The sequence below is a fragment of the Hesperophylax consimilis genome, chromosome 27 (genome assembly GCF_061612785.1).
Source record: "Hesperophylax consimilis isolate HC1 chromosome 27, BYU_Hcon_1.0, whole genome shotgun sequence".
Classification (NCBI taxonomy): Eukaryota; Metazoa; Arthropoda; class Insecta; order Trichoptera; family Limnephilidae; genus Hesperophylax; species Hesperophylax consimilis.
Window position 1 is genome coordinate 24,550,796 of NC_142862.1, and position 19,366 is coordinate 24,570,161.

Genomic DNA, 19,366 nt, shown 5'->3' on the forward strand with positions numbered 1-19,366 from the left:
AAGAAATTTCATAAATATTTAATTGGTCGTCATTTTACTATATATACTGATCATGCTCCATTGTTGTCTTTATTTGCCGAAGATAAAAAAGTCCCCGTTTTAGCTGCATCACGTCTCATAAGATGGTCTATAATATTGTCCGCGTACAATTATAAATTAGTTTTTAAAAATGGACTGAAGATTCCTCAAGCTGATGTGATGTCACGTTTGCCAAGTGAACAACAATTTAATGTAGAGGAATGTAATTTTATATACATGTCAACACCCTTAATTCCATTTTCAGAAGTTGAAAGTCATTCTGAAAAAGATGAAATGTTATCTAAAGTCATTAAGTATGTTTCAATCGGTTGGATTGAAAACTTGTCAAGTCCAGAAATTAAAAAATATTTCAAGTTCAGAAATTTACTGTCGGTCAAGGGAAAATGTCTTTTATTTGGTGACAGAATTGTAATACCAGAATCTCTTAAGTCTAAAGTCTTAAATTTAATACATTATGGTCATCCTGGTATAGTCAGATCAAAAATTCTTGCTCGTTCTTATGTTTGGTGGTTAGGTATGAATCAAGATATTGAAGATATTATTTCTAGATGTGAAATGTGTCAGTCGGTACAAAAAGCTAACAAAAATGTGCGTCATAATTGGCCTATTGCTGAAAGTCCATGGGAAAGAGTCCATTTGGATTTTTTTGACTTAAAAGGTTCCAAATACTTGTTAGTTTGTGATTCATATTCAAAGTGGATAGAATGTTTTTATATGAAAAATACTAAATATTCGGATTTGTTATCAAAATTAAGTGAAGTTTTTTCCAGATTTGCGTTTCCGAAAACTATTGTTTGTGATAACGGTCCTCCATTTTCATGTAAAGAATTTTCTATTTTTTGTAAAGAAAAATCTATTAAATTATTATTTTCTCCACCATATAATCCCGAGTCAAATGGATTAGCAGAACGATCTGTTCAAACATTCAAAAAGATTTTAATTAAATTTATGTTTTCAAAAAATTCTAAATTTTTGTCACCAGCTCAACGTCTAATAGATTGTTTGTATACTTATCGTTCCACCCCTACTTCTGTCACGGGTTTGTCTCCTATGGCTAAAATATTTTCGTATGAGCCACGTACACCTCTTCATGTTTTGACAGAAGAAAATAATGTAAATAAAAGTAAGCAATCAAGTAAAAATGCATTGACAGAGTATGAGGAAAATGATAATGTATTGGTATACTTAAGACATTTGAAAGGTCCTATGAAATGGGTTCAGGGAACTATTAAGTTAAAATTAAGTTCATGGGTGTATTTAATTCTTTTAATCGGAGGAGAGGTAAAAAAGGTCCACGTTAACCAAATAAAAAAAAGTTGCATTAAGTTAAAATCAAATTATGAAAATCCCGATAAATGGTATGACTTGGGAAGTCAAGAAAATAAAAATGATAGTGAGCCTTTACCCAGCACTAGTGGGAAAACTGATGTAGTAACTAGGGCTGGCAGATTGGTGAAACCTCCTGTCAGATTTAGTCATAGTGATTATGTTTAAGTTTTGTTTGGTATTGTAAATTGTTTGAAAATAAAAAAAAAAATAAAGGAGGAAAGGATGTTATGTATGGCCATGTTGGCAGTCCTGATGCGTCACGTGGGAGATGATAACGAGTGTGCGCGGTGTCAATAAACGTCATAGGTCTGAGTCAACAGTCTTTTATTTTTAATAATCCCCGATATAATACCGGAAAGGACTGATTCAAGAAGAATCCAGACCCTTTCCCACAGCTCGCCACAATGAAATGTAATTTCGTTAGTCTGTGCCTGATAACTCTATTATTTTACATGGTGGCAGAATTACTTCCTCCCAAGTAAGTAGGACAGGGTGGAATGCCAAGCAGCTACAGTGAAACTCTCTCATTGAAAAAATAAACTGTGATAGTTTGTGGTACGTAGCACAGATGGCTCTAGTGTTGGCATAGTAGTTCATACAGTTTTCTAACAGATGTCTCTAGGGTGTAGGTTTGCCCCTCCATGTTCAGAAACAGAGATTCTAAAAGCCTAAGAGAACTGACTACAGCCTCCTGGCCCTTCTATATCCTCGTCACCATTATAAAATTTTTAAGTCTAATGAAAAGACATGTGCTTTGTTGTGGAAGGTATATTTATTTCAAGAACTGTTCACAACATAAACGTCTTATCTATCTGTGATTGTGTTTCTAATAATTAATAAAAATGTTGTAGATTGTTCCGCGAGCACTGCCTCCTGGTGAACGGCAACTACATCAAGGACCTGTCCATCCTGGGCCGGGACCTCAGCAAGACTGTGATAGTGGACAATTCTCCGCAGGCCTTTGGGTACCAGCTGGAGAACGGGATCCCCATTGAGAGCTGGTTTGTGGACCGCAGCGACCGGGAGCTGCTGAACCTTCTCCCCTTCCTGGAGCATCTGGCCTCTGTGGTAAGTCCAAACTTCCACCTTCTTACTTTAATATTAACACTACCTTAGGGAAATCATTTCTCTGCACCAGTGCACAAACTAGTTAAAATTATCTTTCCGGTTTATTTATTTAAAATAAACATTACTAAATCTAAATAATAAAATTCTTACTCCAAACGTAGAAAATTTTTGTTTAGAAAATTTGTAAGAAAACTAGCTTCACTTTTTATCTCATTAAATAATAAAAAAATAATTTATAGTTAAACCGAATGTTACGTTAGCAGCACAAAATATGAACCATTCACTTTGGCTATTTTTAGGATTTTATTCATGTCATCCAGGATAAATATTTGAGGCAACCTTGAAAGAATTATTATTTGATATAAAAAAAGATAAAAATACTCTTATTAAATATTAACGTATTGTCATATATGACCCTAAAACACTGGAATCGAAGAGTATAATGTAGGGAACAAAGTATGAATGTAAAATATATCGCAAAAATCCCAAGTGCTCCTGAACTAGTGGGACTGTTCGGAACTAGTGGGACTATCGCATCGCCGACTGGGGTATGTTGTGAGGCTGAAGGGAGTTTGGGAAGGGAAGGAGGGAGATAGGTTAGAGGAAGGAGGGAGATAGGGTAGAGGAAGGAGGGAAGTGCATATCCTCTTTGAATACCCCTGGGAAAATAGAAAAGGCATGATGGTGGCTAGCTTCCTACATCAGGTTATTATTATTGTTATGTATGTTTTGAAATGGCCTAATTCTTTTCCTTTGCATTCCAGAAAGAAGATGTTAGACCACACATCCGTGAAAAGTACAAACTGTTCACCTACCTGCCCCCGGACTAAACAACTTACCACTGCAACAGGTCACAACGTTTCATCACTATCATCATCATCCATAACATAACCGCTTCCATCGTCAGATGCCGTCGCAACAGCTATTACTTTTACTACTTAGCTAATAGATATCTGGTCACTTGTCAATTATGAACATGTGTCTACAAGTTGCGTCAAGGATCGATCGTCCAGTTTAATCGACATGTTTTGAAAAATGTGCATACTTTATTCAGAAAATAGAACAAATCACAAAAGAGAATGAAGAAATGATTGAACCATTGCATAATCACATTAATATTCAAGCCAACATGAAAAATGTACATATTATTCTGATAATAGAAAAAGTCCTAAAACAGAATGAAAGTGTTTTTAAGCAGATACGACCAGAATATACAATATATTTATGTTTTTAAGCAGATACAACCAGAATATACAATATATTTATGTTTTTAAGCAGATACGACCAGAATATACAATATATTTATGTTTTTATGCAGATGCAACCAGAATACACAGTATATTTATGTTCGCATTAAAAAATATCTAATATTTAATAATATAAGAAAAATACCACAACTCGCACATCGTAAATCATCCGGGCGATAAATCGAGATAAAGCGAGACTGAGAAATCTCGTAAGAGACATCTCATAACGACTGTTACGTTGCATGTAAAATAATACCGTAATGCTCAAATTACTGATAATGCATTCTAACCATTCGACGTCCAAATTGACAGACTAGCCCTAACGTTAAATTTAGGTTCCATTTCGACAAGTTGGAGACAAACCACTTGACCACATTTTTGGCACAGGAGGATTCGAGAATGCTCGGAATAAACTACAACATCAGTCATACATTGATCAACCAAGAGCGCACATTGTAATAACTAGACCGTGCGCAGAAAGGTAAAGGGATCTTAATCTTAATTTTTAAACGAACCGCCTTTGGAAAAAGCCCGAGCTTTTGCTTACTCGATTTGGGGTTTGTAATTAAGATTAAACACAACAATCGTTTTTAATTTATTTATTTTATAATATAATTTTATTTATTTGTTTCAAAACATATCACAAGTACATATTTGGAGATGCCTGACTAAAATAAACTGGACGATCGAAATGATAAAAAACGGTAATTGAAAGGTTATTTGCAAAACTTTTATTTATATTTTGACAAAGATGGTTGTAATTGACAAGTATAGGTATGTATTTAATTTTTTTAATTAATTGATCAGCGTGGCGCTACATTCTCTCTATCATTTATTTTTATATTTTGTCCGCTGACAAAAGTTCTTTTATGAAATGTGTCGCAAAAATTTTCTTTGTTATAATTATTTTTCGTGAGAATGTAAAACTTTAATCGATTATTTTAATTTTATTTCTTATATGTAATAATAATATTGATTTTCAGTTTTAGGAATAATCAAATTATCGAAATTGAAAATCGACGGGATGTATCTCATTTTTATTGTTCCTTTTTGAATTTTTTTTTTTGTTTAGGTGTAATTACGATGTTAAAATATATCTCGGATATTGGAAAGTTGAAGTATATTAATATTCAAATTAATTTCAATGTCCATGAAATATTTTTTAAATTGTATCTAATTTTTTTACAATGATGTGAATGCACAAAAAATAATAAGAATATTTTTTCATTACAATGTACAATTTTAAACATTTTTTCATATGTTCACGCTAATTTTAATGCCATTTCATGCTGGAATTACACTTTGAAAGTTGCCCAACGATTGCCCCATAATTTTATTATGAATTTAAATTTCTAAATTAATAAAAGCACTTTGCACGTATGAAGAAATGTTTAATTTTTTCTTTGCCTGAAAGAAAATCCTAACTTAAGTATTAAAAAGTGATTTTTTTAATCTCATTGTCTATGTTGTTTTTGACAGACTTAACTCAATATTTAAGACGTATAAAGCAGTGACGAGGGTCTAGTTTGTTTGAAGCCCGTAATGGGTATCGACTCACGCCCTCTAGAGAAAGCTGATGTTTAGTGTTTTTAAGTTTTGTCACAATGCGTTGAGTTGTTGAATATTATTTTGAAAGTTCATGCCCTGAACTGTTACATAGTATAAGTTTCCAGTCACCTAAAGATGGTTGTAAATGTTTAGGATTATTAATTATTCAATATTGTTTGTTTATTTTTTTTTACCTTTTTTAATTTCATTTGATTGTTTGGTCAGTGGAAGAAATCACTCTTCATTCTTTTGAAAAAATTGCTTAGAATTCAGAAAACACAGTATCCGATACTCATGTTGTGTACTCACGCCGCTACTGAAATCACGAGGCCAGTGTCGTCATCAATCAATGTTGAATTGTCAAAACTAGAATGTTTTCGTAATTTCACTAACAACCAAACAGTTGCCGTAGCTGTCATTCTTTGATGACTGTTTTGTTCCTAGCATTGATCAACACTACGCTGAAAGTGCAACATGGCTTGGCCTATTTCAGCATATTGCTCGCCATACATTCCCATCGGTAGTAAAATATAACGTGGTCTGTCTGTGTGAGTCTGGTTTGGGGAGACCCTTTGACCTCTCCAACTGGTCTCTTGACCCATCGCCTTGCGCCGCAGTGGGAGGGATATATTAATATCTCCTGGACACACTGATCCCTAGATTCCTATCCCACCCTCGTACCTTTTACCTTCCCAGAACTTCCTTTCCTTAAAAAAGGCTCCACACAGCATCCCAAAAAATGACATAAGGGAATTTTTTTCTTCAGGGCCTCCTGTGTGGGGTTAAGGTAAAAAAAATAGCTCCCTCACTGAGTTTCTATCCTTATGGGGTAAAGTTTTCTGGGGTTTGTACCCTCTATTTGCATTTTAGGCTCGTTCTTGGCGATTTCACCCAATTTTCAACAATGAGTTGTAGCAAGCTGTCAAATATATTTTTATTACTTCAAGTTTTTATGATTTTTTGTTAAATTTTTTTTAACAGAATGTCGGAGTGATAAGTGATTTGATTTTAATGAATATTCCTTTTAAGTTACTATTTTAAGTGTTGTACGATATATATTTTATGTTGAAGCGTTTTAAAAATTTATGAACCAGTCTCTTAAGCTAAAAAACGAACAATCCAGTCTATTGTTTTATTTTTCTTCCTAGAAATACTTATTGTATACTCATTTGTAACATTTTTTAAAAAATGTTTCTCTCTAATAAAAAATATGAAATGTATATTTTTTTGAAAGCCATTTTATATTAATTTTTAAAAGTACGCATTCTTATAAGCATGTTGTTTTTATTATTTATTAATAATTTCTTCATTAAAATTTAAATATGATTTTTTTCAATTTCTATTAAATATTTCGAACAACTAAAATTGAATTCACATGAAGAGCATAATTCGGTTTTTGCAATCCCACCAAAATGATGCTTACGATGCATAGTTTGTAGTATGGAGACTCCAGCTATATTCGCGCGGCAAATAAAACTTGTTGATATTTAAATGATTGATACATTGTTTGTAAAATTAATAAAAATAAATAATAATTGTTAAAATTAAAAGAATTTTCTTCAAATTTTAATTAGAATTATCTATACATTTTTGGATTGTACATAAAATTATAATATGTATTCATTTGTAAATTTCAACATTTGATAATATTATTTTTTAAATGAATAAAACTTGGATTAAATTTTGTGATCTTTTTTAGAATAGCAAAAGTGTAGCTAGCAATTTAATACCTGTGAACCTAAGAATATCTTCATTGCAGATTTCTAAACTGTGGACTCTATGGGCTATTTGTCTATTGATCCACTAACTACGGTTTTATTCTACATATAATAAAAATTACAAAAAAATATTTATTATATGATAAAAAAAACTTAAATCTACAATGAAAACTATGCTTGGACGAAAACAATTTTTAAACTCTGTCTATAGATTAAAAATAGCTCTAAAATGTACATAGATAGTATTAAAGTTTTAAAGATTTCAATACTTTTCATTTTTGTAGTCAATTTTGAATCAAAATTAAAAATTTCATTTTGAAAAAAAAAGATTTCAAAATGCATAATTCATTCAATGAATGTGATATCAACTGCGGCACCGCCATCTTTATGAATACAATACGGGCTTCTTGCACTGGGTTTAGCAGATTTTAGTACTAAACCCAGTGCGAGAAGCCCAAAAACGGTTCTCTTTAATGGTCAGTACAGTTTCTACAGCATGGCCTGTATTAATACCGGATGGCGGTGACTGCGGGGATTTTTGGTTTTCATAGCCAAAGCGGGTTGTTTTTCATTCACCAGTAAACTATTTCTTGTAACAATTTATATATTTTTATTACTTCAAATTTTTATGATTTTTTGTTTAATTTTTTTAACAGAATGTCGGAGTGATAAGTGATTTGAAAAAACTAATTTGATCAATATCTAAAATTAGTTTTTTTTTTATTACATAGAAAATATTGATTAAATTGTTCATCTTTCAAAACATATTATTTCCGTGACAAATTTTGTCATCACATAACTAATAATTATTGTAAAATCCATTTTTTAGTGATTATCAATCATTAATGTTAGCAATGAAATTAAAATAGATGGCATTTTGTTAATATTATACACTAATTAATAATTATTCGTAAATTGTATTACGTTTTTTCAAACTGCATTATCAATTATTCTATTGTGATTGTCTTTGATATCAACTTTTACTTTCCTTCAACCAGTACTCCTCAATAAAGGCCCAGACACTGATAGCCAAGATGGACGCCGATTTGTTTAAACTAAGATGGCTGTCAATTTTTTTAAACTAAGATGGCCGCTGATTTTTAACCAATATGGCCGTCAATTTTTTTAAACTAAGATGGCCGCTGATTTTTAACCAAGATGGCTGTAGATTTTTAAAAACATTTTTTTAATGGTGGGTGTTTATTTGTCACAACAGGCAAATATAAAAATTCAGAAAATGGAAATTCATACATTGATACAAATAAAACGTATTTGTTTGAATTCGAACAACATCTTTACCACTAGAGGCGCTGTTAGTGTCGACGCATTTAAATGGAAAGGTTTTGCCGCGATATGCACCTGTTATATTTTCAAAATATAAAAAAAACTTTTTAATCCAACTTTTCTAAAAATTGCAAAACCTCTACAAAAAACAAAAAATATCGAAACAAGTTTTCTTTTTTAAAAATTCATTTCTTCTCAAAAAAGTGCTTTTTGTGTAAAAGTACTTCATTACGGGTAAAAGGGACATACATTATAATTGATGCGTTCATAGATGGTGGTAATTTAATTATTTTAAGAAAAACTTTAAAATATTAAGATGAATTATTTGTTTGTGCCCGTATATATGCAATATGAATATGAATAAATAGTTATGTCTGTATAAAAACTCAATTCTTTCAATGAAGCATACAAATGTAATTGTGTGGTAGAACCACGTATGATCGTGTGAGGAATGTGGAGATCCGCAAAGAGTGCAAGGCTGATGTAAGCGTAATGAGTAAGATCAAGAAAGGGATGCTTAGATGGTTTAGGCATGTAGAGCGAATGAGCGAAGAAAGGAGTGTAAGGAGAATATACAATGCAAATGTAAATGGTAGGAGAAGTCGGGGACGCCCGAGGAAGAAATGGCACGACCAAGTGAATCAGATACTTGAGTTGGGCCATGTCAAGAGTCAGAATAATAGAAGAGTATGTATGAGACGATGTATGAATGTGAATGAGGCAAGGAGTGTGTGCCAAGACCGAGTTGTTTGGCGGTCCGTCCTCTCTGCCTACCCCTGCGGAGAAACGGCGTGATGGTTAGTTAGTTAAGTATACAAATATAATATTGTATCGGTGATTCAATTTAATATTATAGAGCATAACAGGAAAAGGGTGTTTTTGCATAAAATAATTAAATTAGCGTCATCCACGAACTCGTAGATTATAACGTATGTTCCGTTTGCCCTTAACTGATGATGTATTTTTTTATGTGAATACTGCACAAGAGTCCCAACTGCTCCCACCCGTCTGGAGCCGGAGAGACTATGACATCCTAAATTAGGGTATGTCTGATTCTGAAGGTAATAGGGAGGGGAAAGAAGTTTAAGAAGTACCTGGCTATTCAGATCTGGTCACCAAACACGGCCAAATCCATTTCAAGCAATGTTTCGATTCTGAATGATGGTCTTACACCAGGGTGATACTGAGAGTATCTTCCACTCCGGAACGTGTCGCAAATATATTATTTTAAATGTGTAAATTGTGAAATAACATAAATTAATGAAATAAAATTTACTTGCGCACGCCGGGATTTGACCCGCGACCTCCGAATTACTAGTGGAGAGCTTTAGCTCTCGACCACGGAGGGTGTCAAAACAAAATTTATAAATAATTATTGCACCTCCTTCAGTAAGCATTTTTTAAACATACATATTGATAAATTGATTTTACATCTTTGAACTTCATGAATCTTTTTTTTTTGACGTACATAATGTTATATTTTGGACAATCCTTCACATTTCTTGCTGTAAAATTTGTTATTAAAAGAATAAACATGTTTTTTTAAAATTATTTAAGGAAACATAAAAATGCTCCCAGACAGTGTCTAACTTAGTGTATAATAATTACCTGTCGCTTGTTTAGATTTCAACTAGTTTGTATTGAATGTATGGAGTGTGTATGAAAAACATGTGGTGCGTGTGTTTGTTATGTGCGTCATAAACTAAGTAAAGTATATGGACTGTGGTAAATAGGATCGTGTATGGAGTTGGTTGAAAACTATTTCTATAGTTGTATAGGCGCCCCTGTACTTAGTATAAGTCTTTGAGATTTTAGACATAGATGGATATTGTTGTTATAAGTTATTATCATATACATTAATTGATTAAATAACACTGGCTATTCTGAATTATATGTATTTATTTATTTATCTGTGTTCCCTCATGATCAATATCCCGATACCCAGATCAAATCGATCAAAAAAGACACTCAAAATCATGAAAAGTTTATAAAATTAATCTGTTACTACCACAACAACGTATTATTAACCCTTTCTTGCGGTAGGACTGAGGGCAATTAGCCCAACAGCTGGAATGAAGCAGGACGGCAAACAAGCCGAATACTTCTTCAGACGGCAGTTTGGGGTGACCTACCCCACAAGGGAGGAATGGGACACGGTTCCAGGTCCTACCTCCAAACAGGAACTAATCTGGTTCACAGATGGGTCCAAGATGGAGGAGGGAACAGGGGCCGGAGTCTGTCTGCAGGGATCCAAGAGGGAACTCAGTATACCTCTAGGAACACACTGTACTGTGTTTCACGCTGAGATGAAAACCATCTTGGCCTGCGCACAGGAGAATATACGTATTGTGTACAGGAATAAAAACATAAGCATATGTTCTGATAGCCAGGCAGCCGTAATGGCACTGGGAAGTAACTGATACGACTCCAGACTGGTGATGGAATGCACGACTATTCTTACAGAACTCGCTATCATCAATAAAATAACCCTAATCTGAGTACCAGGACATAAAGGTATTGAGGGCAACGAGCGGGCTGACGAACTAGCAAGGAAAGAGACGAACTATCGAGAGTCGGCCGTAGCTTGCCACACAAAATTACATATTGATAGGTGGGTCAAATCCCAGCACCGCAAATAATGGGAGAGGGCACCTGGAATGAGACAATCCAAAGTACTCATAAAAGGACCAGACCCTAGACGAACCAAGAAACTACTCGATATGGACAGAAACTCAATGAGGGAACTGGTAGGACTACTAACGGGACACTGCCATCTCAGGAGACACATGCAGATATTGGGAGTGGAAAACACCAATAGATGCAGGAAATGTGAAGAGGATGAAGAGACTCCAATTCACCTATGGTGCCAATGTCCTGACCTGGTGGGAACTAGGCTCAGATACCTGGGGAGACATACAGTAGAACCAGAAGACATAGCCACATACCCAATAACAACCCTGGTGAACTTTATTAAAAGGACTGGGTTGAGGTAAAATGGGAGATAGCACAATGGGCCTATGGCCTAAGTACTCTGGGAACTACGTGTAAACCGTCTCCGCTTTAAAAAAAAAAAAAAAAAAAACCCTTGACTGAGAAAAACCGTTTTTTGTTTTTCATTCAAATGTTTTTGGCTTTCACCCTTCAAGAGTGTTCTAGGCTATCATTTCATTATACAGAGAAGGAACGTGAATTTATATATTAACACACTTCGGCCGGGAAAGGTAGTTCTACCTGTTCGGTCGATTGATGCTTAATGCCGGGAAGGCTGGTTTTACCTTTTGCGCCGGCCTCATTTCAATGGCAGAAAAGACGAAATTATTCAATGTTTTTATATTAATATTATATACCCATCTGTTTATAAAGGTCCCAACTATATGTACGTAATTATTTTGGTGTTTTTAAATAAAATTTGAATGGGAGGATTTTTATGACGGTTTGAGAAGGTGACTCTTCTGGACTGAAAGTTTAAGACCATTTAAAGTGAGCTATTTACAAAGGGCATCCATGGCTATGGCCATGTTAAGATATTTAACAGCGGGTGGGAGATTTTTGGATGATAGTGACATGCATATCGTACCTGTATATATTATACAGTAAGGGAGATAATACATCGCCTTGGGGTAGACCCTTCCAAATAGACAAGAAACACTTCAAAGATACTTGAAGGAAGCATTAAAAAAAATTTACCTGAATAAACAAAAAAAAAAATTACAACTATTTTTAAATGTTTTTTAGAACTTAAAAAATTGGTTTGACTGAGGTTTGTTTTACCTTCCTTCCTAAGGACTGGAGTCAACCGCACTAACAACCTCGCCAAATGCCGATCAGGTGGGACCAACATTTATTTAGTATATATGTCATCCAATTACAGAGAAATGCATGTATATGCGATTGCCACCAAAAGTTTATAGAATGCAATGTCATCGACCACGAGTCTATTTGCCGAGTTTCAGCTCGATCGAATGTCGGTAAGTGAAAACATTAATTAAAAATGTATATTATTTTTATTTATTTGTTAGAGTTTTAATTTTTTTGAGTGAATAGGTTTATCAAATAAGTTCGTATGTTTGCGATATTGTATGTATGAGTGGTTCCTTCGCTGACAGTACTTGTCGCAACTTGTTTAGCGGCGAGCCAGACTGCACTCTTCACGCTAGCCTGGAACGGAGAGTTCTATTTGCACATCACTCCTTGTACACGCAGAAAACCCGAAGTGAACTAACGCCACAAACTAAGCCGATGAAAGCCGAAGGCGCCAAAACACATGGCACATGTATCTGCCAGCTCTGTCTGTCAGTGAAAGCAATAAACATGGTCCCGACAGCCAAACTGACAGTAGTCACGTGCTCGTACCGTCCCAATCGCTTCAACGATCATCGGCTCACTTCGGGTTTTCGGCATGTACAAGGAGTGATGTGCAAATAGCATTCCTCGCCTGGAACCGTGTTGTTGTCATTTTGATTGCGATTGCTGCCCCGAGTTTGTCGATTAAAAATAGGTGGTGCCCGCCATCCTACCGATATTTTAGAATGTGCTCTAGAGTACAAAAAGGTTGGGAACCCCTGGATTAGAGTTAGGCAATACAAAAAATAATAATAAAAAATAAACAAAATATAATCTATTTTAGTGAGACGTCTGATTTTGTTTGTCAGAACTAAGTGCATCAATGTTGATAACAATTGATGTAGTTACTTCACGCTAACAGTTTTCCAAATGTTCATCAGTGATTTGTGTTCTCATTTGAGATTTAATATGCTTCATTCGACTAAAAAGCTGTTCAAACTTGTAAGTGTTTCCAAATATCGAAATCATCGATAGAGCGTGTTTGTAAAATGCAGGAAATTTCTCCTTGTCCAAATATGTTTTGAAAAACTCTTTAAAACCAACCTGATTGAATTTCTCCTTTAACTGTGTATAACAACACATTTGACAATGTTCCATTTGTAAAATTCCTGACAATAAATTCACGTCTACGGAGAATGGCGTTGCAAATGCAGCAAAAAACACACAATGCTTTTTAAAATCTTGAAATCGGTTTTCAAATTCCAGGTCCAAGTCGGATATCAACGAAGCGTATTTATCTCTGGCTGTAATAACAATGTAGGAAAGTGAGTGAAGATTTTTGTCCTTAACTATTGTTCCCAAAGTCCAAGTTTCATTTGGAATGCGGAAATAAGATCATACATGTTATTAATTAGTTGATCTTTCCCTTGTAGACGAGTATTAACAACATTTAGGTGGCTAACTATATCGACCAGAAATGCAAAGTTGCTAACCCACTCCTTGTCTTCAAATTCTGGGATACTGTTTGACTTGCTTGTGAAGAATGATTGTGTTTCTTGCTTCAAATCAAACTCTTTCCAACATTTTGGAACGGATCAGCCATCTTACTTCTGCATTAAATGTAACGTCATTATACTGTGAATCCAACGACTTGAGAAACTCTTGGAACTGACGGTGATTCAACCCCTTCGACTTAAAAAAGTACACTGTTTTGATGGGTGACCGGGTATCTCATCAAAATACAAGGCAGTTTAACACATCTACAAAAAGTCATGAAAAGTGATGAAACAAAAACTAATGATAAATAATAGGTACCTATTTAACCTAGTTTTTGTTGTCACTTCTAATGACTCTATACCACTTTTTAAAGGTGTGTTTAACTGTCATTTTGATGAAATATCATGGAACCTTTCCAACATTCCTCTTTTGCTCCCCCCCCCCCCCCACATCACATCTTGAATAGGGCTGTAGAGGCTCAATGCATCAGGATTCTGGTGTTGCATACAAACCTAAAGCAAAAAAAAAATAAAACAAGTAATAATTATTTTTATCCATTTCCAATAAAATGGCTTTTAAATGTGTTTATTTTTCAATACAAAAAGACATTACACTCTTTAAAAATAAATAATAAAAGTAATAAGAAATACTGATTAGTAATTGGGTACAAAATTGTAGTAAAATAACAATTCCACCTTAAGTCAAGTCATCCAACACATTATTATACAGCTGCCCTTAAACTAATAGCGCTTGATGTGAATGCACTCAATAACATTTGATATTATTACAATAATATTGTAATTGTGTCAAGATTATTGAAATAATTACTACAATATTGAAATTATGACAATAATGTTGACAGTGATATTGAAATTATGACAGTAATATTGACAGTGATACTGAAATTATGACAATAATATAGACAGTGATACTGAAATTATGACAATAATAATGACAGTGATATTGAAATTATAACAATAATATTGACAGTGATACTGAAATTATGACAATAATATTGACAGTGATATTGAAATTATAACAATAATATTGACAGTGATACTGAAATTATGACAATAATATTGACAGTGATATTGAAATTATAACAATAATATTGACAATGATATTGAAAATGTGAGAATTGATCACAAATTTAAATATTCAGTATATTTCGTTTCACCTTGAAAAAACTTGTTGTCAAATTGTCAAAATTAGAACCTAATGAAAAAAAGGAGAAAAAAATGGTTAGATTCAAAAGTTTAAAAAAGTGGTTTGAATGCATAAAAAATATGCAATACAGTTTAATGTATTTAACAAAATTAATTAAAAATAATACCAATAGCTGCCAGTGGCGGGCTCGTGACTTTTGGGAGTAATAGAGTGTTAATATTAAAATAAAATGACATTTTTGATGTTGTAGCCGAAAAGGTTTTTTTTTTTTTCAAAAATTCGATTTTTTGTATGAAGATTATCAGGAAATCGGTGTAGTGCACTGTCAAACTGAAATTTCCTGAAAATCTTCATACAAAAAATCAAATTTTGAAAAAAAAAATGTTCCAGGCTACAACAACAACATCAACAATGCCATTTTATTTAATATTAATACTCGAGCACTGATAGCTGCCACAAATTAAATAAACAATATTTTGATATGGCTTGACATAAAAAAAGCAGATGATCAATATTATGGTTACATTCACATTAAGCAGAGGTGGGTTGAACTAGCGATTACTGTCGATATTTAACCTAAAAATCATGTACAGTATAAATAAAACTCTAAATAAATATATCAATACATTTTGTATAATAAAGCACTATGAAAAACTGGTATAAATAATTAATAATATACACTAGGTTTAAGGATAGAAAAATGGTACAAAATGAAAATTGGATACAAAAATCTAATTTGAGCTTTATATATTTCTATGAATAATTAGTTTTAGCTGAAATCTTTTTGTGCAGCGCTTTTACTTTTGTATTATAATAATGTAACTAATTTTAAAATAAATATGGAGATTATGACAAAAAACATTGAATTTATGACAAAAATATTGAATTTATGACAAAAATATTGAATTTATGACAAAAATATTGTAATTATGTTCCACAAACTGTTTTAAAGAATTACATGTAGGTACAATATTGTTAAAATTCACAACAAGTAGATTTCAAATAGACAAACATTTTGGGTTAATTCAACAATCAAGAGAGGAATGTAAAATTTATTCCAAGTCGTAAAAGTAATACAAAATTACATTTATAAATACCGACATTTTTGGACAAGACAATATAATATTTCAGTGTAATAATGACTTTTGTAAACATGAAAAAAATACTTAAAAATTGCGCAATATATCATCTCATCTCATACACATGTTTAGACCGTATTTTAAATACAAATGCTACACTTGACCAATTTATGATTAACTATTCAATCTTAGCTTGGTTAATTTGTGATTTACAAGGAAAACTTAAGATTTTCATTCAGTAGGGGTGATACTAGATGCTATATTTCATTTGAGTTATAATTTGAAATTGCCTATTTTTAATTTTGAAAAACTTATATTTGATTTTTAAAAATTGAGCAAAATTCCTTCAGAATGCTATGGACAAAAGACACTGATTGTATAAATGTTGATGTAACAATGAACTCAATCTAATGTTATAAATTTCCCAAGAGGTAAACCGATACAAGTTTGTTGTGTCTGAATTAAAGTCAATTTTCAGGTGAAATTGATCAACCTTTGAAATTGATTACATCTGTTCAAATATTGAAATTCTTGAACAGATGTAATCAATTTCATTGGCCTTTATGTAAATTGGCGATATTTCCTTTCTAATTGGTGTAAATCACACTTTTGGGGATTATGTGTTCAGTGTTATAAATAATCTTTGTCCATCATATTCAAAAATACAATAATTTTAATTCACACAAATTGCACTGCTCATTTTTTTTTCAAAAGCTTCTGGCTTTCACCCTTCAAGGGTGTTCTAGGCCGTCATTTCAAATTATGGAGAGAGGGAAGGTGAATTCATATATTCATTTTGTTTATATAGAAAGATTCGAATCGAGTTCAGACTTAGAAGAGATGAGATGTTGAATGGAGGGGTGGCAATTTTAGATAAGGTTTGATAGAAGAGAGGATATTTATTTATTTTATTATTATACCCAAAAAATGTGTGATCTAAAGTTCCCACTTCTAGACCACAGAAGGTATAATCTGGGAGTCAAGCACGTGAATTTTAAAAAGGTGAGAAGGAACGGAACCATGTCCAATCCTCATTCAAATAAGTGAGGAAATTTATTTTTTGGAAAAATGGAGGAATTGTTGAAACCACGGTTTTGATGGGATAGTCCTTTATATTGAGGCATAGCAGGCCTCCTTGGATTGACTAGCAATGTGCCAATACTCTGACCAAACATTGCAGGATCTATCTTTGAGGATGGAAAAAATGTCAGATAGGTAGATTTACACCAATTTTTTGGATTATTTTGAATTGATCATTACGAAATTGGTCCTTAAGGTGTGTGGCAAGGTATAAAAATGTGCACGCGTAGGAAATTAGCCATAGAGTTGCGGCTTAAACACAAAATACCATCAAATTGAAAAATTCCGTCATCGTGTCATACTATATAAAATCTAGGCCGTGTTTATATATATATATATATATACGTTTTACTATATATTACAAACGAGTGCTCCGTAACAGTGACAACACTAATAATAAGAACTGTGACAAATGAATATAATAGCAGATACGAGGAATGGGTAATATGTTTATACAAATATATTATAATGATAATATGGCAAGTTCACTTATATACATAAACAGTAACGCTTTATAATGCATAAGGTGTTTTAAAACTGTACATGCGATGATGGTCCTTATTCCAATGGTCTTCAAGATGACAATTCAATTCTTCAACACTCATCTGATAGTATAATTATCTTAATGACTGTACAGTTTAGGATTATTGTAAACGGAAGTGGCGCCCTCTGTTATTTTCAAAAAGAACTGTTCAAGTTTTCAAACAAAATCCGGCGGTAGTTTGTTGTTTGACATGCAATGCCTCGAATACAACATGAATCAAATGGTTCAGGACGGAGAAAAAAAACCAAAAGTATGCATTATTGTCCTTGAAAGCTGTGTTAGGTTCGATAATATAAAAAAAAAAAGATTTTAGCAAATATTAGGCATTCTGTGGAAGAAAACACTGGGAAAAATGTTTAAGAATCGAGTGGCATTAATATATCCCTTTAAGAAAAATTGGCAATTTTGTGGTATTGCATGTCAAATGACGATATGCTTTATTGTTCATCTATATTTCTGGATCAATGAAATGAGAGTATTGCTTATCAGGAGTGCAAGTGTAGATGAATACTGAGTGACAATAGTTTCGCCTTAGAAATCATCAAGTAATCACACTACTCAAACTAGTTGAAATCCATTTACATAAGGACCCTCTTCGCATAAATTAAATCAATAAAATTTCACGATTACAAAAAATTCTAATAATATTACAACAATGTTTTTTTCCTGAAATTCAAATAAATTCATTTAGACACAATAATAAAAGGTCAAAATACAAACACAATTTAAAACTATCAGTCTTTTATAATAATAATAAAGCATTGAAAAAAAAGTAACCTAGTTCAAGGAGATATTAATTTAGTTTTTAATGACAAACTATGTATGCAGGGCTGGCACTGAGAAGGCGCAATTGGAGCAGTCCGCTCCGGGCGCCAAGGAGCCAAGGCGCTGATAATACCTAACACCTAATACAGCGCCCTTGAGGTTATTACTAGCCTCAGTCTACGTTTGGCTCAGGGCCGGCCCTGTACACATGAAGGAAGTATGATAAATGAATGATCCATATTCTGTATTTACAAAACATTTATTTAGACAGCTATTTCGCCATCTAATTATGTATTTCAGTTTAGTCATATAGACACATTGTACTTTAGTTCAAATCAGTTTTATAAAATAAAAAAATAAATCCCTTTTTGTTTTGGTTTTAAGATGTAGACATATTTAAAATGATTTATTTATTGTTATTAAATCATTTTTTTAAATGAACAATTAATTAAATAATAATCAAATTATTAAAAAGCTGCTTCTTTGATATGTTACAGTGTTGCCAGAAGTAATACAAGTTGAATAACAATACATATAATGGCAGCCCGCAGGGGGTAAACTAATAAATAAATGCAATAAAAATTATATGTATTTACACATTTTATATTTTGTACACTTTTTTTGTTAAACACAGTACTGACATTCAATAGTTAAAATTCCAAACATTCCACAGAATAAATAAATGAATCATATTTAGGACGGGTTGTTTCGGAGAATTTGAACAATTCTTCAAATTTCAAAGTTAATTTTCCAGTTCTGTGAAAGATTTTTTCAAGTTCTGTTATTATTTCAGTTCTGTCATGCACCTAGCCTATGATGATATAATAACAGAACTTGAATAAGACTTTCACAGTACCCAGAAATGAATGTTGAAATTTGATGAATTGTTCAAATTCTCCGAAACAACCCGTCCTTAGAGTAATAAGAATACTTTCAATTTAAAAATGGAATTGCTTACAGCTTTCGTTTTGGGATATTCTTAAATAAATAAGTATACTTAATTAATATTAAAACAATATTAATGAAATTCAAATAATATGAATTAGAAAAACATACAGAAAAGATTAGGTTGTGACCGAGACGAGAAGTGGGAACCTTCCTCTCTCCGGGGGGGATTCCTCTACCAGTGCCGTTACTGCCGTTTTTAACAATCTCATATTTCTTGAAAATCTCCTTACTGCCGTTTTTAACAATCTCATATTTCTTGAAAATCTCCGT

General features: G+C 32.9%; 1 protein-coding gene across 1 annotated transcript in view; it reads left to right on the plus strand.

Moving 5' to 3' along the window:
* Nucleotides 1-7,768, plus strand: part of LOC149410811 (uncharacterized) — a 37,287-nt gene extending 29,519 nt beyond the window's left edge. Inside the window, exons 9-10 of the mRNA XM_089647813.1 lie at nt 2,220-2,436; nt 3,201-7,768. Coding sequence (XP_089503939.1) covers nt 2,220-2,436; nt 3,201-3,266 — 283 coding nt within the window. The 3' untranslated portion in view covers nt 3,267-7,768. The remainder of the gene's footprint in view (nt 1-2,219; nt 2,437-3,200) is intronic.
* The last annotated feature ends 11,598 nt before the right edge of the window (nt 7,769-19,366 follow it).